At 38.4% G+C, this 26,822-nt stretch overlaps 1 protein-coding gene across 12 annotated transcripts in view; it reads right to left on the bottom strand.

Moving 5' to 3' along the window:
- Nucleotides 1-22,389: 22,389 nt before the first annotated feature.
- Nucleotides 22,390-26,822, bottom strand: part of LOC124269479 (tyrosine-protein phosphatase 10D-like) — a 69,587-nt gene continuing 65,154 nt past the window's right edge. For 11 of the 12 annotated variants that reach the window (XM_046704480.1, XM_046704482.1, XM_046704486.1 and 8 more), the window contains 2 exons: nt 26,192-26,415; nt 22,390-25,442 (listed from right to left, as the gene is read on the bottom strand). In XM_046704480.1, the coding sequence (XP_046560436.1) occupies nt 26,299-26,415 (117 nt within the window). In that variant the 3' untranslated portion in view covers nt 22,390-25,442; nt 26,192-26,298. The remainder of the gene's footprint in view (nt 25,443-26,191; nt 26,416-26,822) is intronic. The other variant, XM_046704481.1, reaches the window with a different exon arrangement.

Below are 26,822 nucleotides of genomic sequence, written 5' to 3'. Positions count from 1 at the left end.
GAATGACATAACAGTATATACATCGGATTAACTGTGTAACATCACCCCCGGAGTCCACCTTAGTTTGGTCCAAAGCGTCATGTGTTTAGTCCCGATTGGGTGTCTAACTGGATTGGGTGATTAGTTTCGACATGTCCTCGGATTGTCTGATACAGACCGTCGCCATTTCGCTGGCGGTTCAACAAGCAAACAAAAGAGAGAATATGTGATTGCACAAATCATTTTATATGTGTAACACAAGTGTGTGTGTCTTTGTCTGTCTGTGTCTGTGTGTGTGCCTTTAACCTACACTGTGAACATACATGTGTTGTTTCTATTTGTGCAATGTCAGTTTTATTATTCCAAACAATTTCAAACACGATTTAATCCTTTCTAGCGGTAGAAGAAGCCGCATTCCCATCAAGCATTGGGATTTTGAATGTCAAATTACCTTTTCCATATGAATTGTCACTGACTTTTCTGTCACTCACAGTTGATTTGGTAGCTGTTTAAGCTAACCTGACGGCAGGAATGTAATAACCGTAAACCTAGGATTATTACTGAAACACGTTTGGGAGTTTCCAGTAAAAATATGATAGCTAAATCTTTTCAAACATCTTACATTATATTTTAAACCAGTAATGTTCGCATTGATGTGGAATGTTATAACGGCTTGCATCTTTCTCCTGCTTCCGTATCACGTTCTTGTTTTATTGGGACTAATCATAGTTTGGCATCCGACCTCATTCACTAGAGAAGCCCCATTTGTCTGTCTCAAGGGATTGCTGCAATAGGAGATCCTGGCATTGCTGCAATAGGAGATCCTGGACTTACAGACTAACTCCTTGACATGTGTCCATTGATGTCAACTATGTTTCTGACCAAAGTTAGATGTGTCCTGGATCGATGACAATCTAATCACAATTTTGAAACCATGCAAGAACTGTACACCGCTGCAGTAAGTTGCATCTTCTCCTCGTCATATGGCATTGTAACGAACGATAAACAATCTACGGCTATGGAAATAGTGTTACAATCCCAGCCATGCTAAGGGGTCAATCATCATCGAGGCGTAGGCTAATATGTACATGACAATATCATCGGAACACACATTTATTGTTTGAACTGTAATGAACGTAAAATGAAGAAATATATTGGTCCATCAGGAGAAAATGAATAAAGAAACTTGATGCTAATTAAAACATATTGATGTCTTAACAATTATGAGGAAACCTGGAAATTTCTGTGGAAATTCAAAGAATAGTCTTATATATGTACATAACAAAATGTGAATTTTCTCGTTTAAAAAATGTGAAATATTATCCCAAGTTGTAACTTTCATTCACCATACATATCGATAAGAATACATAAATCTTTAATGTAGTTGACACTGTGTAAAAATCAATGTATTGATAACATATGATAGCAATATCAACGCAAATAGTAATAAGTTCATCTGTCTTCCATATACATTCTTTATATGAACAATCTGGAATGTTACAATCTGTAGTTTTTCATATCATATCTAGTTATCAAGATAATATTGATGCTTGATGTGAAGAACGATACATTGAAAGTTTAGTCCATGTATTTGTTTGTATCAGTATACATCATTTGAAAGACAATATAATTAACGTGCTTTAGCACAGAACATTCGTGCACAGAAGCATATTAACGATCACATTTATGTTATATATCCACAAAATCATTTAAGTTTAGCCAACAATGTGTTAATTAGGTGATTGCACTGCGCATATTGTAGGCTGATTAAAGGCAAAATGCATCATGATTATGGGATTGCAGGCTGTTTGAAGGCTAATTGACATATAGCATTTCTTAGTAATGTAAATATAATAATGTGTCATACAGGTACCAGGGAAAGATGGTATCGCAGCATTGTAGCTCACTTGGATATGAAGTTGTTTTTAAAACTACAGCGACAGAACAGAATGTTACTGTCAACAAATAAATTCTGTATAAATACTAACATGAAAATCTAACGAACTGAGCAAAATATGCCATAGTATGGAACAAGGTCAAAGTTTAGCTTAAAGTGATTTATGTGCATTTTGCGAAGATTTAGGAGCATAATCAAACATGAAATACACAATGCCATTTTAGAAAGAGGTCAAACGTAACATATGTTATATTTGGGATTACACTTTCCCAGTAAAGTACAGATTCTAGTACTTTTGGGGGTTGAGTCCCATCCGGGATTCCAACCCACACCCTCGGAGTCAGGCACCTAATCGTCAGCACACAAGTCATCCGTCTAACCTGCTCAGCCACCGCTACTTCCACATGTGTACTAGAATCTGAACTATACTAAGAAAGTGTAATCCCAAATATAACATATGTTATAAACAAACATGGCAAATGTGCATCATGGTCATTCTATGTTAGGTGTTTTAAATGTACACACGAAAACATTTCCAAATGTTTTGTTTTAACACACATGATCCCTCTTAACAGAGATGTTTTAGGACTAGATTGTAAAGAATAGACCATATTCGTACATATGAGATAAGGTCATAATGGTCATATGACCGTATGACAGAAAGAGTGTGTCTAGTTTTACACGACCACGGTGCCTGGTGCTGCAATCACCTACTGTTGTTGTTCAAATGTTCAAATGTTTTGCTTTAACACACATGATCCGTGTTAACAGAGATGTTTTATGACTAGATTGTAAAGAATAGACCATATTGTACCTGTGACGTTATTCGTACATATGAGATAAGGTTAAAATGGTTATATAACAGAAAGAGTGTGTCTAGTTTTACACGACCATGCGTTGCCTGGTGCTGCAATCACCTACTGTTGTTGTTCACCATTATTATTGATATATTCCCATTTGAGAGATTTCATTTAAGAACGATCATACTGATTTGGAAATGGCATTTTATACAGCTTTCCAATTCAAACTTTCCACTTAACTCCAACTGACAAAGCCTTTTGAGAGCAATAGTTTTCCACCCATCAGCAATAGGCTGCGCAACAGAGCTTTCGGTGACTCTTGATTCACTTAACACAAATATCATGGGATACCTACGATAAAAATATTACCTATTATAATTCTTTCAACCTCCCATATAAAATACTGTACAAATTGGATTGTCACGATATCTCCCTAATTTGTTCTTCCGTGATGAATTGATGGATTCAAAGCTGCATTTAATGAATACTCTTGAAACAAACACATTTATCCTCCCCCGTGGTGAGTTTAGTTTCCTTATACGCCGCACTCAGCAATATCCCAGCTATATGGTGTTACCCAGTGGTAACACATCAAAGGAAATACGTGGCTATATGACACATTACGAAAATATGTAAAACAAGAATATTCTTTGACGTTCAAAGTTATTTGACACGTGAAGCGGTCTATTTAAATACATAACGTAACACGATTTGCTAGCCGCTGAGATGGTTGATGAGTGAGTGAGGTTTGACACCTCTCTCAGCAATATCCTGCGGTACCAACTGTCAGAACTTAATGGCTTTTTCTACTTTTCAGGTTCATCCTTATTCTCTAATAGCTCTGTCTGTTGAATAAGGCGACACGTGTTGGCATTCTCATACAGATTACAGCCATCTGTGGAAGATGCAGTCATGAGTTACAATGATATAAAATGGTGAACGCAGATATACGAGGTTCTAAACATTACAAGCATTACAACAGAGCAATAGTGGAAGCTTTAGATTCGGACATGATGTTGAATGGAATATTGCTAAAAGCGAATGTAACATTCGGGTGTGTGGTTCCTGTCTTCTAAACCCATCATATCCGACCTATCTTTGAAACATTTGTTATTGGCTACAGATCCATGTCATGAACATAGCAAAGCAATCATATTTTCAATAAGTCATATCTAACTACCCTATATACTTCAAACGCCACACACATACACCACAAACGCTAACTAAAAGCACAAATGTATATTTCGTCTGCTAAATGATCCTGGGGGACCAAGGAATGGTATACTGTAATGGAAAAGAGTAATCTAAATCATGGCACACCTCCCCGATTAAACACTGCACACAATGTCATTCCTGTGATCAGTTTCATAATTAAATTGTAATTGAAATTCACTGGCCTCTGTGATCTGACCTTTAATACTGGGAGAACTCAACCAGTGAAGCCATAAGAGACAACCAAGCATCACACAATGTAAGCTTCTCCAACAGGCGCTCCTTCTCATGTGACTGAATCACAGAGCTTCTTCATCTACGGCTGTCTCTAGGAAGAGGCTTTTCATCACAAGACTTCCTTATCTTCATACAAGATTCAAGTAACCGATTAAATAATGGATTGTCATATGGATTCTAAAGACACAGCTGCTGCTATATCTTTTAAGTTGCTCTAGATCCCGAGTTCCTTGTTAATGATGCAAAACAGTTTAAGCAGACTTTGGTTAACAACATTGTGGGGGCGATGGGTGTTCATATTAATGCACAGAATGTATTACCCACGAAGACACTGATATCGGGGAAATTAGATTGAATAATTTTCTTTCATGATATGCACGATATCCGCTATGTCGTATGCTGACTGGCTAAGGTGTGGCGTTGTTCGGCAGGTTGTTTAATGTTTGTTTGTGTGTTGTTTGACGACCCTCTCAGCAATAAGTGTTTTAAGGCTGTCTGTGAAATGGTCGAGTTTGGGCCAAACACATCGGTGACATGCATCCAAAAACTCAGAGAGCCTAACCATCCTTTCCTGTTATTCGCCTCTTACAACAAGCATGGATTGTAGAAGATCGGTTGTAACTCAAATGTTCACTTGGTTGATAGGATGGATAATGAAACCACTCATTAAGTGTTTATACAACTGATTGTTTTATATTCGAGGCAGGGGTGGAGAAAGGGGTGTGATGAAAACCTTTTATAATTTCAACATCCTGGTATATGTATTTTTTTTAATTTCTTACAAAGACGAAAACTCTCATATTTGGAAATTACGTTCGTTTCATTTAAATGAGAATATTCAAGGCGGAACAATGCTAATGCCCACAATGACACGGGCAACCTGGGTGAAGGGACCCCAGTGGAAAATTGTAGTCAGAATCACCTGTCTGATAATCACCCAACCAAATACTGCTCATATCAAGCATGCCATGTGACCGCCAAAACGCCCAATCGCCGCTTTGCCCAATCTTGTTGCACAAACATCATATCCTGAACAGACTCACCAGCGTATTCTCTAATAGGACATGTCTTTTACGACTGCAAATCATTTGTGTTTTCTTTGTAGGTGAAGTCGTATTAAGCATACCGTTTTCTTGTAATGTAGGTTTCTCCTTATGGGAATCCAAGGGTAAAAGTCAGCCTATCCAAATTGTAGAAAACGATTTTGTGCTGACAGCCCGACAGAGTATTAATTTGACTTCGTAACTCGGGATCGATATTATCAGACACTTTATGTCTGCTCTGACACGTATTCCATCAGGGTAGCCGTGTTATAACTGAAACGTGCTGATTAAGTCGAAAATCTCATTTAACTTTAACTCACTCACGCTCTGAAGCCCTTTGCCAATGTTCTGTGGCCACGGTGATATATTGATGTGATGTCCTTACCTTTTTGAAACGCACTGGCTTACTTGGCCTGAGTATCTGAATGTAACATACAACTTAACTGAGAACTATTCAATGGACAGCTATTCACTGTATGCAACATGCAACACAACAGGGAGGCATTCACAGCATAAAACATCCAACTTAAATTAGGGACAATCACTTTATTCCAATTACAACGCACCGAAAACACAATTCACTGCAACGGAGAAACATTCACTGCATATTACATGACTATAACGGAGTCACATTCACTGAATGTGACATAACTCTATCAGAGAGCCTTCACTGTATTTTACATGACTATGATGGAGACATATTGACTACATGTTACATGACTATAGTGATGTGTTATTCACTGCATGTTACAGGACTATAGTGAGAGACATTCATTGCGTGTTACAGCACTATAGTGGAGAGACATACACTGCATGTTGAACTATAGTGGAGAGACATTCACTGCATGTTACATGACTATAGTGACATATTCACTGCATGTTACATGACTATAGTGGAGAGACATTCACTGCATGTTACAGGACTATAGTGGAGAGACATTCACTGCATGTTACAGGACTATAGTGGAGAGACATTCACTGCATGTTACAGGACTATAGTGGAGAGACATTCACTGCATGTTACAGGACTATAGTGGAGAGACTTCACTAGTGGACTATAGTGGAGAGACATTCACTGCATGTTACATGACTATAGTGGAGAGACATTCACTGCATGTTACATGACTATAGTGGAGAGACATTCACTGCATGTTACAGAACTATAGTGGAGAGACATTCACTGCATGTTACAGGACTATAGTGGAGAGACATTCACTGCATGTTACAGGACTATAGTGGAGAGACATTCACTGCATGTTACAGGACTATAGTGGAGAGACATTCACTGCATGTTACATGACTATAGTGGAGAGACATTCACTGCATGTTACATAACTATAGTGAAGACATATTCACTGTATGTTGCATGAATATAATGGAGAGACATTCACTGTATGTTACAATGACTATAGTGGAGAGACATTCATTGTGTGTTACAGGACTATAGTGGAGAGATATTCACTGCATGTTACATGACTATAGTGGAGAGATATTCACTGCATGTTACAGGACTATAGTGGAGAGACATTCACTGCATGTTACAGGACTATAGTGGAGAGACATTCACTGCATGTTACATGACTATAGTGGAGAGACATTCACTGCATGTTACAGGACTATAGTGGAGAGACATTCACTGCATGTTACAGGACTATAGTGGACAGATATTCACTGCATGTTACATGACTATAGTGGAGAGACATTCATTGCATGTTATAGTACTATAGTGGAGAGACATTCACTGAATGTAACATTCAAAGTAACTGAAAGCCAACCAAGAACACCATGCAGTTTAAACTTTTGACATTCGCCGTTGGTCATGTCCAGTGTACACCTATGTACATCACAATACACTACAGCCAGCTGACACAGACCGCTCATCTATGTACATCCCCACTTCCAACATACCTGCCATGCATAAAACAAAGCCTACAACAGTCGCACGCCAGCAATGTACACTATTTGAATTCTGACCTTCCTTCAAGTCTCTGTATCATCTCAAATATTTCTTCTTCTCAGTCTTTCCAGCAGACGTTTCTTTAGTAATTTGGTCCACTTTCTGACCACCATTTCCTATTTTTGTAAAAGAAATGTCATTTCTGTCATTTCTGTATACTAGTACATCTCAAAGAACACATTTCTGTGGAGAGGAGTTATCAGCTTCCGAGAGGCATTACATCGATGTGATCCCATATGACACTGTCTAATGACGAGAAGCAAATCTCGAAACAACGCGAGAACAAGGAATGTTCTTCATTAACGTTTCGTGTATTGCTGCTGCTCCTCAGAAAATCTCATTCGTAACTGTAGACCTTATTAAGTCAGATAACGTCTCATAAAGCAAGTCCATTTAATGGCATTGAATCACATAAATATATTCTCCACATGTGAAGCAGAAGATATATCCTAAAACCTGTAACAATACAGTTAGTGCGTTTTAGTAGACTCTGGCAATTAGTCTGTCGACACTGAGAGTCAGCACAGCAATTTAATAGTATTATAAGGACGTATAGATTGCAATAAAAACTATCAAGAACGTGGCTGCGAAATAATAGCTATGTTCCGGTCCGCCTTTACACGGCTGCCTCCGAGTTCTGACACCTCGACATGAAAAAGCTTACTCGTTGACAATATTATTTTCGCTCGACAACTTTGACTTGCGTTTAATTCGTTGTTTGTCCTGTGATGGGGGGATACCCATTTCCACTATGTTTTTCAACATCTTGTGAACCAGTCCAATCTCTCACTTGTATAAATTGGTACGCAAATATTGTATATTCTTTGCTTTTCCAATCTCTCTTTTGTACCACCGAAGTTGTGGGTTTGTGAGAATAAGAAGTTGAAGTTCGTTGCTTGTGTGGTGGGGGGATACCCATTTCCACTATGTTTTTCAGCATCTTGTGAACCAGTCCGGCAGACCTCTGTATAATATGTAGGTAAGCTAAATGTAAATATTGGAAAGTAAAAGCAAAGCAGTGTACGATGCTGTGGGTGTGTTTAATATATTTCGGTTTCATTATCACTACACCTCAAATCTAAACCTTCCGATTGAACCGTCAGATGGCAGAACATACCGGGAAAAGAAAGAATATGTAAACTATGTAACTGTAATTTAGTTGGTGACGAATTCCATTATCTTTTTAAATGTACATAACTTAATTCTTTCAGAAAGTCGTTCATTCCCCCAACATATCACAATTGGGCCAATTTATCAACTCTTAACTAGGTCATGTCGCCTGTCAATTTAAAACTTAGCAAATGCTTATCACTTTTTATCCATCACTTGTATACATTGATACGTAAATAACTCATCATCATCACGCATGTTTATGTTTATCTACATTCGTAGATATTGTATATTCTTTGCTCTTGTACCACAGATGGTGGATTTGTGAGAATAAAGAAGTTGAAGATGAAGCTAAGGAGGCTTGCATGGGCGTGTGTACGTGTGTGCATGTGCCCATGTGTGCATGCATTTTACTATATGTGCATGTGTATGTGTCTGTGCTCATTTATTTAAATGTGTATGGATGTGTCATGTGTGGTTGCTTTGCTGTGGTGTGTGTGTGTGTGTGTCTGCACAGACGACCTTTGGGCAGAACAAATCAGAACATTGTCAAAACAAAATGTATAGATTGAGGGTAACGATGTCGATTAAAACACTCTTACATCACAGTGGCCAGTGGGCTCCATACCTTCGTCGTACAAAGTGGATACTCTATGTACATTGAGCCAGATTATGTGGAAACTGATTCTCCATCCATTGCGCCGCATAGATATACCTATCCTATCGTTGTCCCACATGTACCGAGAGTAGATCATGTCAACTGGGAATGAGGTGAAAGTGCCACACTATCATTCAAGGCCATTATCGCGTATCGATGTCTGGGTCTCATATGGTTTAGCATATGCCACGTAATCAATATCGTTCAACAACTTATCCTAATTGCTATTTGTGTCCGTTCTCGAACTCGGGCTGCGCTATCTCTCAGGCAGGAGAGGAGGAGACTCCACATTACAATGACCAAACGTAATCCTCCCTAAAGTAACGTGTTTCACATTGTGTTTACTGAGCTACATGGACATTAGTGAATGTTGTTTAATGCCGTAGTTGGTGATATTATATTTATGTCACGACAAACAGCAGTTGACTGAAAACCTAAGCAGCGACTGAAGTAACATCATTCATCACACCAAGTCACACAGCTTGGTCATCCAATCCTGATTGATTTGACGATTAAGACAATAATATTTGTCTGTCTACTGTCTCTCTGACTGTCTGCTCGTCTGTCCGTCCGTCCAGTTTACTGTTACTCTCATGTTTACCGATGCTCGTCTTGCCATGTGGTGCGAGCGTCAACTGACAAGCATCCGCAATCATTTCAACATACATTCCGTCATACCTTTGTGGTTCCCAACAATACAACCAACATCTGTCTCAACACGATGCTTAATTCCACGGCCTACATCAGCACTAATATGTTAATCACAAATGCATTCAATGTTTCATCAACCCTCTCTTTTTAAATGTTTTCAAAATATTATATTATTATCACAACCTATTTGAATCTCTTACCTCACCTCTTACAACTTCATCTGCAATACTACGACAATATAACGAGGTTGGGCATCCGTGATGGCGTCTCCAGAAATATCGAGTGCCTGACGCTCCATTACAATGACCAAACGTAATCCTCCCTAAAACCAGACCAAAACTGAAATCTTCACAATCCGTGTGACCTGGTTCTCCAGAAATATAAAATAGACTCTCGAGTCATTTCCAATCCTCACGCGGACTGACTATTGTGACAAATGAGCAGATAATGCGTGTATAACGAAGGCGAGATAATGTTTACACAAAGACAATCGAAGGGCAGGTCTAGACGGAGACAGGGACAAAGGGGATTTATCGGAAATTGCCTGTTTAGGAATGTGCCTTGATACACGGGACAACGGAAAGCCCGCAGCTACGAAGGTTCTCAATTTCCCTGTCAAATGGTCAGTGATCTGGACGAGATGAGGACAGGGAAAATTGCATGGTCAGCAGCTCATTGAAAGGATGGGTGTTAGGCCTTGGTATAAAAGAGAATTATTTAGAGGCAAGTGAAATGGAAGGAGGTCAATGATCCCTTGGATGATAGTTCGGTTGGATTCAATAAACACCTTCAAAGATACGGCTGGACGTAAAGGACAATGTTGGACATAATTTATGTGAACTTTGACGTCATCACATCGATTTTTATAATCAAGAGATGAGACTTTATGAAAAACATGGAAAAGAATTTTATTGATTATAACAAACTGAAATGATATAACAGTATATATACATCAGCTATTATAAATCGGATTAACTGTGTAACATCACCCCCAGGAGTCCACGTTAGTTTGGTCCCAAGCGTCATGTGTTTAGTCCCGATTGGGTGTCCAGCTGGATTGGGTGATTAGTTTCGACATGTCCTCGGATTGTCTGATACAGACCGTCGCCATTTCGCTGGCGGTTCAACAAGCAAACAAAAGAGAGGATATTTGATTGCACAAATCATTTTATATGTGTAACACAAGTGTGTGTGTCTTTGTCTGTCTGTGTCTGTGTGTGTGCCTTTAACCTACACTGTGAACATACATGTGTTGTTTCTATTTGTGCAATGTCAGTTTTATTAGTCCAAACAATTTCAAACACAATTTAATCCTTTCTAGCGGTAGAAGAAGCCGCATTCCCATCAAGCATTGGGATTTTGAATGTCAAATTACCTTTTCCATATGAATTGTCACTGACTTTTCTGTCACTCACAGTTGATTTGGTAGCTGTTTAAGCTAACCGGACGCCAGGAATGTAATAACCGTAAACCTAGGATTATTACTGAAACACGTTTGGGAGTTTCCAGTCAAAATATGATAGCTAAATCTTTTCAAACATCTTACATTATATTTTAAACCAGTAATGTTCGCATTGATGTGGAATGTTATAACGGCTTGCATCTTTCTCCTGCTTCCGTGTCATGTTATTGTTTTATTGGGACTAATCATAGTTTGGCATCCGACCTCATTCACTAGAGAAGCCCCTTTTGTCTGTCTCATGGGATTGCTGCAATAGAAGATCCTGGACTTGCAGACTAACTCCTTGACATGTGTCCATTGATGTCAACTATTTTTCTGACCAAAGTTAGATGTGTCCAGGATCGATGACAATCTAATCACAATTTTGAAACCATGCAAGAACTGTCAAGATAATATTGATGCTTGGATGTGAAAACAATACATTGAAAGTTTAGTCCATGTATTTGTTTGTATACATCATTTGAAAGACAATATTGTTAACATGCATAGAATATTCGTGCACAGAAGCATATTAACGATCACATTTATGTAATATATCCACAAAATCATTTAAGTTTAGCCAACAAAGTGTTAATTAGGTGATTGCAGGCTGATAAAAGGCAAAATGCATCATATTTAGGCGACTGCAGGCTGTTTGAAGGCTAATATAGGACTTCTTAGTAATGTAAATATAATAATGTGTCATACAGGTACCAGGGAAAGATGTTATCGCAGCATTGTAGCTCACTTGGATATGAAGTTATTGTTTTTAAAACTACAGCGACAGAATAGAATGTTACTGTCAAGAAATAAATTCTGCATAAATACTATGTTGAAAATCTAACGAACTGAGCAAAATATGTCTTCGTATGGAAAAATAGATGTCAAAGTTTAGCATCGTCAGTCTGGCAATTTCCGCTGAGCTTAAAGATATTAATGTGCATTTTGAGAACATTTAAGAGTATAATCAAACATGGCAAAACCTGGGTCATGGTCATACTATGTTAGGTGTGTTAAATGTACACATGAAAACATTTCCAAATGTTTTGCTTTAACACACATGATCCCTGCTAACAGAGATGTTTTAGGACTATATTGTAAGGAACAGACTTTATTGTACCTGTGACGTTATTCGTACATATGAGATAAGGTTAAAATGGTTATATGACCGTATGACAGAAAGAGTGTGTCTAGTTTTACACGACCACGTTGCCTGGTGCTGCAATCACCTGCTGTTGTTGTTCACCATTATTGATATATTCCCATTTGAGAGATTTCATTTAAGAACGATCTTACTGATTTCGAAATGGCATTTTTTACAGCTTTCCAATTCAAACTTTCCACTTAACTCCCACTGATAAAGCCTTGAGAGCAATAGTTTTCCACCCATCAGCAATAAGCTTCGGCAACACAGCTTTCGGTGACTCTTGATTCACTCAACACAAATATCATGGGATACCTACGATAAAAATATTACCTATTATAATTCTTTCAACCTCCCATATAAAATACTGTACAAACTGGATTGTCACGATATCTCCCTAATTTGTTCTTCCGTGATGAATTGATGGATTCAAAGCTGCATTTAATGAATACTCTTGAAACAAACACATTTATCCTCCCCCGTGGTGAGTTTAGTTTCGTTATACGCCGCACTCAGCAATATCCCAGCTATATGGTGTTCCCCGGTGGAAATCAAAGGAAATACGTGGCTATATGATACATAACGAAAATATGTAAAACAAGAATATTCTTTGACGTTCAAAGTTATTTGACACGTGAAGCAGTCTATTTAAATACATAACGTAACACGATTTGCTAGCCGCTGAAATGGTTGATGAGTGAGTGAGGTTTGACACCTCTCTCAGCAATATCCTTCGGTACCAACTGTCAGAACTTAATGGCTTTTTTTACTTTTAAAGGTGACATCATAATTGTCTTATAGCTCTGTCTGTTGAATAAGGCGACACGTGTTGGCATTCTCATACAGATCACAGCCATCTGTGGAAGATGCAGTCATGAGTTAAAATGATATAAAATGGTGAACGCAGATATACGAGGTTCTAAACATTACAAGCATTACAACAGAGCAATAGTGGAAGCTTTAGATTCGGACATGATGTTGAGTGGAATATTACTAAAAGCGAATGTAACATTCGGGTTTGTTGTTCCTGTCTTCTAAACCCATCATATCCGACCTATCTTTGAAACATTTGTTATTGGCTACAGATCCATGTCATGAACATAGCAAAGCAATCATATTTTCAATAAGTCATATCTAACTACCCTATATACTTCAAACGCCACACACATACACCACAAACGCTAACTAAAAGCACAAATGTATATTTCGTCTGCTAAATGATCCTGGGGGACCAAGGAATGGTATACTGTAATGGAAAAGAGTAATCTAAAGCATGGCACACCTCCCCGATTAAACACTGCACACAATGTCATTCCTGTGATCAGTTTCATAATTAAATTGTAATTGAAATTCACTGGCCTCTGTGATCTGACCTTTAATACTGGGAGAACTCAACCAGTGAAGCCATAAGAGACAACCAAGTATCACACAATGTAAGCTTCTCCAACAGGCGCTCCTTCTCATGTGACTGAATCATAGAGCTTCTTCATCTACGGCTGTCTCCAGTGGATAGGATTTTTCATCACAAGACTTTCTTATCTTCATACAAGATTCAAGTAACCGATTAAATAATGGATTGTCATTTGGATTCTAAAGACACAGCTGCTGCTATATCATTTAAGTTGCTCTAGATCCCGAGTTCCTTGTTAATGATGCAAAACAGTTTTAGCAGACTTTGGTTAACAACATTGTGGGGGAGATGTGTGTTCATATTAATGCACAGAATGTATTACCCACGAAGACACTGATATCGGGGAAATTAGATTGAATAATTTTCTTTTGTGATATGCACGATATCCATTATGTCGTATGCTGACTGGCTAAGGTGTGGTGTTGTTCGGCAGTTTGTTTAATGTTTGTTTGTGTGTTGTTTGACGACCCTCTCAGTAATAGGTGTTTTAAGGCTGTCTGTGAAATAGTCCAGTTTGGGCCAAACACATGGGTGATGTGCATCCAAAAACTCAGAGAGTCTGACCATCCTTTCCTGTTATTCGCCTCTTACATCAAGCATGGATTGTAGAAGATCGGTTGTAACTCAAATGTTCACTTGGTTGATAGGATGGATAATGAAACCATTCATTAAGTGTTTATACAACTGATTGTTTTATATTCGAGGCAGGGGTGGAGAAAGGGGTGTGATGAAAACCTTTTATAATTTCAACATCCTGGTATATGTATTTTTTTATATTTCTTACAAAGACGAAAACTCTCATATTTGGAAATTACGTTCGTTTCATTTAAATGTGAATATTCAAGACGGGAAAAATGCTATTGCCCACAATGACACGAGCATCCTGGGTGAAGGAACCCCAGTGGAAAATTGTAGTCAGAATCACCTGTCTGATAATCACCCAACCAAATACTGCTCATATCAAGCATGCCATGTGACCACCAAAACGCCCAATCGCCGCTTTGCCCAATCTTGTTGCACAAACATCATATCCTGAACAGACTCCCCAGCGTATTCTCCAATAGGACATGTCTTCTACGACTGCAAATCATTCGTCTTTTCTTTGTAGGTGAAGTCGTATTAAGAATACCGTTTTCTTGTAATGTAGGTTTCTCCTTATGGGAATCCAAGGGTAAAAGTCAGCCTATCCAAATTGTAGAAAACGATTTTGTGCTGACAGCCCGATTAGTTTGGACTTCGTAACTCGGGATCGATATTATCAGACACTTTATGTCTGCTCTGACACATATTTCCATCAGGGTAGTCGTGTTATAACTGAAACGTGCTGATTAAGTCGAAAATCTCATTTAACTTTAACTCACTCACGCTCTGAATCCCTTTGCCAATGTTCTGTGGCCACGGTGATATATTGATGTGATGTGCCGAACCTTTTTGAAATGTACTGGCCTATTTGTCCAATAGGACTATCTGCATGTAACATACAACGTAACGGAGAATTATTCAATGTATGTACCATTCAACGTAACGGACAGCCATTCACTGTATGAAACATGCAACACAACAGAACATCCAGCTTAACGAGACATTCACATTACTTAAACTGCAACGCAACGAAAACACCAATTCAAACAATTGCTGCATGCTACATGACTATAGTGGACTGAAGCATTCACTGCATGTTACAGGACTAAAGTGAGGAGACATTCATTGCGTGTTACAAGACTATAGTGAGAGACATTCACTTGCATGTTACAAGACTATAGTGGAGTCAGACATTCATTGCGTGTTACATGACTATAGTGAGAGACATTCATTGCATGTTACATGACTATAGTGGAGAGATATTCACTGCATGTTACAGGACTATAGTGGAGAGACATTCACTGCATGTTACAAGACTATAGTGGAGAGACATTCACTGCATGTTACAGAACTATTGAGTGGAATATTACTAAAAAGCGAATGTAACATTCGGGTGTGTGCTTCCCTGTCTTCTAAACCCATCATATCCGAACTATCTTTGAAACATTTGTTATTGGCTACAGATCCATGTCATGAACATAGCAAAGCAATCATATTTTCAATAAGTCATATCTAACTACCCTATATACTTCAAACGCTACACACATACACCACAAATGCTAGCTAAAAGCACAAATGCATATATCGTCTGCTAAATGATCCTGGGGGACCAAGGAATGGTATACTGTAATGGAAAAGAATAATCTAAAGCATGGCACACCTCCCCGATTAAACACTGCACACAATGTCATTCCTGTGATCAGTTTCATAATTAAATTGTAATTGAAATTCACCGGCCTCTGTGATCTGACCATTAATACTGGGAGAACTCAACCAGTGAAGCCATAAGAGACAACCAAGTCTCACACAATGTAAGCTTCTCCAACAGGTGCTCCTTCTCATGTGACTGAATCACAGAGCTTCTTCATCTACGGCTGTCTCTAGGGAAAGGCTTTTCATGACAAAACTTCCTTATCTTCATACAAGATTCAAGTACTAGTAACCGATTAAATAATGGATTGTTATATGAATTCTAAAGACACAGCTGCTGCTATATCTTTTAAGTTGCACTCAGCTTCCTTGTTAATGATGCAAAACAGTTTAAGCAGACTTTGGTTAACAACATTGTTGGGGCGATGGGTGTTCATATAATTGCACATAATGTATTACCCACGGGGACACTGATATCGGGGAAATTAGATTTGGTAATTTCCTTTTGTGATGTGCACGATATCCGCTATGTCGTATGCTGACTGGCTAAGGCGTGGCGTTGTTACGACCTCTCAGCAATAGGCGTTTTAAGGCTGACTGTGAAATGGTCGAGTTTGGGCCAGACGCATCGGTGACATGCATCTAAAAACTCAGAGAGTCTAACCATCCTTTCCTGTTATTCGCCTCTTACATCAAGCATGGATTGCAGAAGATCGGTTGTAACTCAGATGTTCACGGGGTTGTTAGGATGGATAATGAAACCATTCATTAATCGTTTATACAACTGATTGTTTTATATTCGAGGCAGGGTGGAGAAAGGGGTGTGAGGAAAACCTTTTATAATTTCAACAACCTGATATATATATTTTTTTCATTTTTGTTACAATGACAAAAATGTGGGCACTAACGTTCGTTTCATTTAAATGTGAATATTCAAGGCGGAAACAATGCTAATGCCCACAAGTACACCAGCAACCTGGGTGAAGGAACCCCAGTGGAACATTGTAGTCAGAATCACCTGTCTGATAATCACCCAACCAAATACTGCTCATATCAAGCATGCCATGTGACCGCCAAAACGCCCAATCGCCGCTTTGCCCAGTCTGGTTGCACAAACATCATATCCTGACTCCCCAGCGTATTCTCTAATAGGACATGTCTTTTACGACTGCAAATCATTCGTCTTTTCTTTGTAGGTGTAAAGTCGTATTAAGCATACCGTTTTCTTGTAATGTAGGTTTCTCCTTATGGGAATCCAAGGGTAAAAGTCAGCCTATCCAAATTGTAGAAAACTATTTTGTGCTGACAGAGTATTAGTTTGACTTCGTAACTCGGGATCGATATTATCAGACACTTTATGTCTGCTCTGACACATATTCCATCAGGGTAGTCGTGTTATAACTGAAACGTGCTGATTAAGTCGAAAATCTCATTTAACTTTAACTCACTCACGCTCTGAATCCCTTTGCCAATGTCCTGTGGCCACGGTAATATATTGATGTGATGTGCCGAACCGGTTTGAAATGTACTGGCCTATTTGTCCTAATAGGACTATCTGCATGTAACATGCAACGTAACGGAGAATTATTCAATGTATGTAATATGCAACGTAACGGACAGCCATTCACTGTATGAAACATGCAACACAACAGAGACGCAGCTTAACGAGACATTCACATTACTTAAACTGCAACGCAACGAAAAACCAATTCAAACAATTGCTGCATGCTACATGCCAATGTGGGAGAAGCATTCACTGCATGCGACAGGACTAAAGTGGAGAGACATTCATTGCGTGTTACAAGACTATAGTGGAGAGGCATTCATTGCGTGTTACAAGACTATACTGGAGAGACATTCATTGCGTGTTACAAGACTATAGTGGAGAGGCATTTATTGCGTGTTACAGGTCTAAAGTGGAGAGACATTCATTGCCTGTAGTGTTACATTGCGCGTGTTACAAGACTATAGTGGAGAGGCATTCATTGCGTGTTACAAGACTATAGTAGAGAGACATTCACTCTATGCTACAGGGATAGTAGAGAGACATTCACTGTGCATGTTACATAGATAGGTAGAGAGACATTCACTGTATGTTACATAGATAGTTGAGAGACATTCACTGCATGTTACATAGATAGTAGAGAGACATTCACTGCATGTTACATAGATAGTAGAGAGACATTCACTGTATGTTACATAGATAGTTGAGAGACATTTATTGCGTGTTACATAGATAGTGGAGAGACATTCACTGCATGTTACATATATATTAGACAGACATTAACTGTATGTTGCATAGACATAGATAGTAGAGAGACATTCACTGTATGTTACATAGATAGTAGAGAGACATTCACTGTATGTTACATAGATATAGTGGAGAGACATTCACTGTATGTTACATAGATAGTAGAGATAGTACATAGATAGAGAGAGACATTCACTGTATGTTACATAGATAGTAGAGAGACATTCACTGTATGTTACATAGATAGTAGAGAGACATTCACTGTATGTTACATAGATAGTAGAGAGACATTCACTGTATGTTACATAGATAGTAGAGAGACATTCACTGTATGTTACATAGATAGTAGAGAGACATTCACTGTATGTTACATAGAGAGTAGAGAGACATTCATGTAGTTAGATGTTGTTATATAGATAGAGATTCATTCACTGTATGTTACATAGATAGTAGAGAGACATTCACTGTATGTTACATAGATAGTAGACAGACATTCACTGTATGTTACATAGATAGTAGAGAAACATTCACTGTATGTTACATAGATAGTAGAGAGACATTCATTGCGTGTTACATAGATAGTGGAAAGGCATTCACTGTATGTTACAGGACTATAGTGGAGAGACATTCACTGCATGTTACATAGATAGTAGAGAGACATTCACTATACGTTACATAGATAGTAGAGAGACATTCACTGTATGTTACATAGATAGTAGAGAGACATTCACTGTATGTTACATAGATAGTACTGTAGAGACATTCACTACATAGATAGTTACATTCAATGTATACATAGATAGTAGAGAGACACATTCACTGTATGTTACATAGATAGTAGAGAGACATTCACTGTATGTTACATAGATAGTAGAGAGACATTCACTGCATGTTACATAGATAGTAGAGACACAATTCACTGTATGTTACATAGATAGTAGAGAGACATTCACTGTATGTTACATAGATAGTAGAGAGACATTCACTGTATGTTACATAGATAGTAGAGAGACATTCACTGTATGTTACATAGATAGTAGAGAGACATTCACTGTATGTTACATAGATAGTAGAGAGACATTCACTGTATGTTACATAGATAGTGGAGAGAGACATTCACTGTATGTTACATAGATAGTAGAGAGACATTCACTGCATGTTACATAGATAGTAGAGAGACATTCACTGTATGTTACATAGATAGTAGAGAGACATTCACTGTATGTTACATAGATAGTAGAGAGACATTCACTCTATGTTACATAGATAGTAGAGAGACATTCACTCTATGTTACATGGATAGTAGAGAGACATTCACTGTATGTTACATAGATAGTAGAGAGACATTCACCGCATGTTACATAGATACTAGAGAGATATTCACTGCATGTTACATAGATAGTAGAGAGACATTCACTGTATGTAGCACTCAAAGTAACGGAAACCCTTTCACCAAGCAAAACATGAAGTTTAACCTTTTGACATTCACCGTTGGTCATGTGCAGTGTACACCTATGTACATCACAATACACTGTCGCCAGCTCATATTAGACCTCTCATCTATGTACATCCCCACTTCCAACATACCTACCATGCATAACGCAAAGCCTACAACAGTCGCACGCCAGCAATGTACACCATTTACATTGTGACCTTCCTTCAAGTCTCTGTATCATCTCAAATAGTTCTTCTTCTCAGTCTTTCCAGCAGACGTTTCTTTTGTAATTTGATCCACTTTCTGACCACCATTTCCTATTTTTGTAAAGCAAATGTCATTTCTGACATTTCTGTATACATCTCAAAGAGCACAATTCTGTGGAGAGGAGTTATCAGCTTCCGAAATGCATTACATCGATGTGATCCCCTTTGAGACTGTATAATGACGAGAAGCAAATCTCGAAACAACGCGAGAACAAGGAATGTTCTTCATTAACGTTTCGTGTATTGCTGCTGCTCCTCAGAAAATCTCATTTGTAATTTTAGACCTTATTAAGTCAGAAAACGTCACATAAAGCAAGCCCATTTAATGGCATTGAATCACATAAATATATTCTCCACATGTGAAGCAGAAGATATATCCTAAAACCTGTAACAATACAGTTAGTGCGTTTTAGTAGACTCTGGCAATTAGGCTGTCGGCACTGAGAGTCAGCACAACAATTTAATAGTGTTATCAGAACGTATAGACTACAATAAAAACTATCAAGAACGTGGCTGCGAAATAATAGCTCTGTTCCGGTCCGCCTTTACACAGCTTACTCCGAGTTCTGACACCTAGACATAAAAAAGCTTACTCGTTGACAATAATTATTTTTTAACTCGACAACTTTGACTTGCGTTTTGTTCGTTGCTTGTAGTGTGATAAGGGGGATGGGGGGATACCCCTTTCCACTATGTTTTTCAACATCTTGTGAACCAGTCCAATCTCTCACTTGTATACATTGATACGTAAATAACTCATCATCATGACGCATGTTTATGTGTATGTACATTTGTAAATATTGTATATTCTTTGCTCTTGTACCACCGATGGTGGTTTTGTGAGAATAAAGAAGTTGAAGATGAAGCTAAAGAGGCTTGCATGGGCGTGTGTACGTGTGTGTGTGTGTGCCCATGTGTACGTACATTTTACTATATGTGCATGTGTATGTGTCTGTATGTGTCATGTGTGGTTGCATTGCTCTGTGTGTGTGTTTGTGTGTGCGCGTGCGTGCGCACAGACGACCGTCTGTCTTTGGGCAGAACATAACAGTACATTGTCAAAACAAAATGTGTATCACTGTATAGATTGAGGGTAACGATGTCGATTAAAACACTCTTACACCACGGTGGCCAGTGGGCTCCATACCTTCGTCGTACTAAGTGGATACTCTATGTACATTGAGCCAGATTATGTGGAAACTGATTCTCCATCCATTCCGCCGCATAGATATACCTATCCTATCGTTGTCCCACGTGTACAGAGAGTAGATCATGTCCACTGGGAATGAGGCGAAAGTGCCACACTATCATTCAGGGCCATTATCGCGTATCGATGTCTGGGTCTCATATGGTTTAGTATATGCCACGTAATCAATATCGATCGTTCAACAACTTATCATAATTGCTATTTGTGTCCGTTCTCGAACTCGGGCTGCGCTATCTCTCAGGCAGGAGAGGAGGAGACTAAAGTAACGTGTTTCACATTGTGTTTGCTGAGCTACGTGGACATTAATGAATGTTGTTTAATGCCGTAGTTGGTGATATCATATTTATGTCACGACAAACAGCAGTTGACTGAAAACCTAAGCAGTGACTGGAGTAACATCATTCATCACACCAAGTCACACAGCCTGGTCATCCAATCCTGATTTGATTTTACGATTAAGACAATAATATTTGTCTGTCTACTGTCTCTCTGACTGTCTGCTCGTCTGTCCGTCCGTCCAGTTTACTGTTACTCTCATGTTTACCTATGCTCGACTTGCCATGTGGTGCGAGCGTCAACTGACAAGCATCCGCACTCATTTCAACATACATTCCGTTATACCTTTGAGGTTCCCAACAATACAACCACCATCTGTCTCAACACTATGCCTAATTCCACGGCCTACATCAGAACTAGTATGTTCATCTTTTCGAATGTTTTTCAAAATAAAATATTATTATCACAACCTATTTGAATCTCTTACGTCACCTCTTATGACTTCATCTGCAATACTACGAAGATATAACGAAGTGTGGCATCCATAATGGCCTATATATTGTAATGACCAAACGTAATCCTCCCTAAAACCAGACCAAAACTGAAATCTTCACAATCCGAGTGATCTGGTTCCAATCATTACGGTCAATGAGCAACGAACCATTCATAAAATAGACTCTCGCGAACTCATTTCCAATCCTCACGCGGACTGACTATTGTGACAAATGAGCAGATAATGCGTGTATAACGAAGGCGAGATAATGTTTACACAAAGACAATCGAAGGGCAGGTGTAGACGGAGACAGGGACAAAGGGGATTTATCGGAAATTGCCTGTTTAGGAATGTGCCTTGATACACGGGACAACGGAAAGCCCGCAGCTACGAAGGTTCTCTGGCAATTTCAGCCTGTCAGAAGCAATGGTCAGTGATCTGGACGAGATGAGGACAGGGAAAATTGCATGGTCAGCAGCTCATTGAAAGGATGGGTGTTAGGGCTTGGTATAAAAGAGAATTATTTAGAGGCAAGTGAAATGGAAGGAGGTCAATGATCCCTTGAATGATAGTTCGGTTGGATTCAATAAACACCTTCAAAGATACGGCTGGACGTAAAGGACAATGTTGGACATAATTCCTATGAACTCTGGTCGTTTTTCATAAACAAGAAATGAGACTATACGAAAAACGTGGAAAAGAATTTTATTGATTATAACAAATATAAAGATATAACAGTATATATACACCAGAAATTATAAATCATGTATCATCACCCCCTGGATTCCGCTTTAGTTTGGTCCCAAGCGACAAGTGTTTAGTTGGGAGTGGCGTCCAGCTGGATTGGGTAATTATTTTGAGTGTGTCCTCGTAATCCCATACTTACAATATTGATCATCGGATTGTCTGATACAAACGCGGACATTTACAGGCCGTCGTCATTTTGCTGGCGGTTCAACAAGCAAACAAAAGAGAGAATATTGGATTGCACAAATCATTTTACATATGTGTAACACAAGTGTGTGTGTGTGTGTGTGTGTGTGTGTGTGTGTGTGTGTGTGTGTGTGTGTGTGTGTGTGACTGTCTGTCTGTCTCTCTCTGTGTGTGTGTCTTTGTGTGTGTGTCTCTCTCTTTCAAAGACAATTTCCTCCTTTCCAGCGGTAGAAAAAACGGCATTCCCATCAAGCATTGGGTTTTTGAATGTCAATTTACCTGTTCCATATTAATTGTCACTGTCCGTATCACGTTATATAATTTTATTGGGACTAATCACAATTTGGCATCCGATCTCATTCACTGGAGAAGGCCATTTGTCTGTCCATGGGATGGCTGTAACAGGTGATCCTGGCCTTACAGATAAGACTAACTCTTTGATATGTGTCCATTGATGTCAACTATTTTTCTGACTTAAGTAAGAATTCGAAGTGTCCAAGATCGATGACAATCTAATCACAATTTTGAAAGCATGTAAGAACCCTACACCCCTGCAGTTGTATTTTGTTCCCGTCATATGGCATTGTAACGAATGGTATACAATCTACGGTTATGGAAATAATCTCACAATTAACCACATTCATGCTAAGGGGTTAATCATCATCGAGGCATAGATTAATATGTGCGTGACAATATCATAGGTACGCACATTTATTGTTTGAACTATACATGTATTTACTAAAATGAAGAAATAAATTGATTCGTCCGAAGAAAATGAATCATGAAGCTTGATGCTAATTAAAACATATTGATGTTTTAAAAATTATGGGGAAACATGGTCTTGATTTCCTAAAATGTTACAGGGTTCAGAAACCATCTGCCAGATTCTTTTTTGCGGAAATTCAAAGAATAGTCCTGCATATGCATCATAACAATAATTTGAATTTTCTCGGTTTATAAAATGTGAAATACTATGTCAGGCTGTAACATTCATTCACCAGACGTTTCGATTAGTATATATATAATCTTTAATGCAGAACACACTGTGTAAAAAAACAATGTATTGATTACATTGTTAATCTGTCTTCGATATACATGAACAATCTGGAATGTTACAATCTGTAGTTATTCAAATCATATCTAGTTATCAAGATAATATTGATGCTTGGATGTGAAGGACTATCCATTGCAAGTTAAGTCCATGTATTTGTTTGTACCAGTGCACATCATTTGAAAGACAATATTGTTAACAGGCTTTAGCAATTGTACATAAGCACATTAATGATCACATTTATGTAATATATCCACAAAATCATTTAGGTTTAGCCAACAACGTCTTGATTAGGCGATTGCGCTGGGTATATTGCAGTCTGTTCGAAGGGCTAAATACAACAGAATTAGGCGATTGCAGGCTGTTTGAAAGCTAATTGACACATAGCATTTCTTAGTAAGTATATATATATTAATATTGTGTCATACAGGTACCAGGGAAAGATGGTATCGTAGCACTGTAGCTCATTTGAATATGAAGTTATTTTTGTAAAACTACAGCGACAGAACAGAATGTTACTGTCAAGAAATACATTCTGCATAAATACTAAAATGAAAATCTAATGAACTGAGCAAAATATGCCATTGTATGGAAAAATAGATGTCAAAGTTTAACATCGACAGTCTGGTAATTTCTGCTGAGCTTAAAGATATTTTTGTGCATTTTGAGAACATTAAAGAGTATAATCAAACACGTCAAAACCTGGGTCATGGTCATTCTATGTTAGGTGTGTTAAAAATAAACACGAAAACATTTCGAAAATGTTTTGTTTTAACACACATGATGTCTGTTAACAGCGATGTTTTACGATTGACCTTATTCGTACATATGAGATAAGGTGATAATTGTCATATGACCCTATGACAGAAAGAGCGTGTCCAGTTTTACACGACCACTCGTTGCCTGGTGCTGCAGTCACCAACTGTTGTTGTTCACCATTATTGATATATTCCCATTTGAGAGATTTCATTTAAGAACGATCATACTGATTTGGAAATGGCATTTTTTACAGCTTTTCAATAGAACTTTCCTCTTAACTCCAAATGATAAAGCCTTTTGAGAGCAAAAGTTTTCCACCCATCAGCAATAGGCTATGTAACACAGCTTTCGGTGACTCTTGATTCACTCAACACAACTATCATGGGATTCCTAGGACAAAAACATTACCTGGTATTATAAGTCTTTCAACCTCCCATATAAAATACTGTACAAACTGGATTGTCAAGATATCTCCCTAATTTGTTCTTCCGTGATGAATTGATGGATTCAAAACCAAATTTAATGAATACTCTTGAAACAAACACATTTATCTTTCCCAGTGGTGACACATCAAAGGAAATCCGCCGCTTTATGTATGGTACAGAGCGTTTGTGAAGCGATTTATATACAAACACATACAAACTGAATTTAAATTATCTACATTTGTTCATATAAGCATGGTATGATATACACGTATTGGAAAATAATGATTCATACATATACATAAATGACAAAAATATGTAAAACAAAAATACTTTTTACGTTCAAGGGTATTTGGCACGTGAAGTTGTCTATATAAGTACTTTAGGTAACACCCATGCTATCTGCTGAGATGCTCGATGCGTGAGTGAGGTTTGACACATCTGTCAGCAAAATCCTGCGGTATTAACTGAGTTGAATGTCTCTTTGTACTGTTGTGGGTGACATGGTAGCTGCCTCATAGTTCTGTCTGTTGAATGAGACCACACGTGCTGGTATTCTCATACAGATCACAGCCATCTGTGGAAGATGTTGTCATGAGTTACAATCATACAAAATCGTGAACACAGATACACTAGGTTGATAGAGAGGTTCCAAGCATCACAAAGACGGAACAACGTAATAGTAAAAGCTTTTGATTTAACCATGGCATGTGGAATATTACCAAAAGTGACTTATATGATCCGTCACTCGTAAATGTGGGCATTAATTACAATGATTACAGTGATGGAAATGACGGATTAGGATACATATTTTACAAATCATTATATATCAATTATGCATAAATAGTGTTTATAAATTGAGTTATGCCAATATATAAAACGAATTAATATCTCTCTCGGGAATGATGTTTGTGTTTGCAGAGCTTTAGGTACTACTGATTGTATATTTACTTTTGCGTGGAAAACAGCAACTCACATATCCCTTAGATACCATATCATACACAATATTGTGCCAAACGATTACACTAAGATGTTTGAAAATACATTTAGCAGCAGTTCGGAAGTACATGAACAACATAATTAGCGTTATTCCTGACATGAAACTTTTGTCCTAAAGAAAATATCAGCTTTTAGTGCACATATAGTAAATGTGATAGAACTAACCTTCTAGTATCCCTCCATAATTAAACACTGAGGAATCGTGTTTGTTTATGAAACAATAAATATAGAACAAACAAAATGATCTAATGCCGGTTTACGTCCTCCATTTCATTATGCGATTTGTTGTCTTCCACCATTGAAAATTCCCTCAAATCTGAGGCTCACCCCCTGTTTTATCTTTACACGTTGTCATTTCTGTTCCTGTCATACCATCGTTCATCACCGCCACCCCAATCTCTGTGTTGACATACACCGCATCCTCATCCTCCTCCTCATCCCTCCTCCTCCTCCTCCTCCTCAACGTCCACGACGCTGTCAGGGCGTTCCAGGGCCAACCGCTTCTCCTCCACCAGCTGCTTGGCACAGTCATGGATGAACACATACTGGGTCTGTGGATCGAACACAACCAGAGATGACAACCACTTGATCTGATGTCAGTGGCATGTGGGGTAAAACTTCAAGATATGTAATATACTTACCAAAAAAGTACAAGTGAACAAAACTGACTGACTGACTGAGTTTGGTTTTACGCCGCTTTGAGCAATATTCCAGCAACATCACGGCGGGGGACACCAGAAATGGGCTTCACACATTGTGCCCATGTGGGGATTCGAACCCGGGTCTTCGGCGTGACGAGCCAACGCTTTAACCATTAGGCTACCCCACCGCCCCCCAAGTGAACAAGAAAGCATTACATAATAAACAATATTTCAATGAAGACCTCAAATCGCGGGATAATGCATTTGTTTTCTTTCTCGCCAGGGGAGCATCATTCCATGTACAGTATGACCATGCT

Source organism: Haliotis rubra, unplaced genomic scaffold (genome assembly GCF_003918875.1).
Source record: "Haliotis rubra isolate DU_JTF1 unplaced genomic scaffold, ASM391887v1 Scf145, whole genome shotgun sequence".
Lineage (NCBI taxonomy): Eukaryota > Metazoa > Mollusca > Gastropoda > Lepetellida > Haliotidae > Haliotis > Haliotis rubra.
The sequence above is the reverse complement of the archived record's forward strand: the minus strand, read 5'-3'. Positions and strand labels throughout refer to the sequence as shown.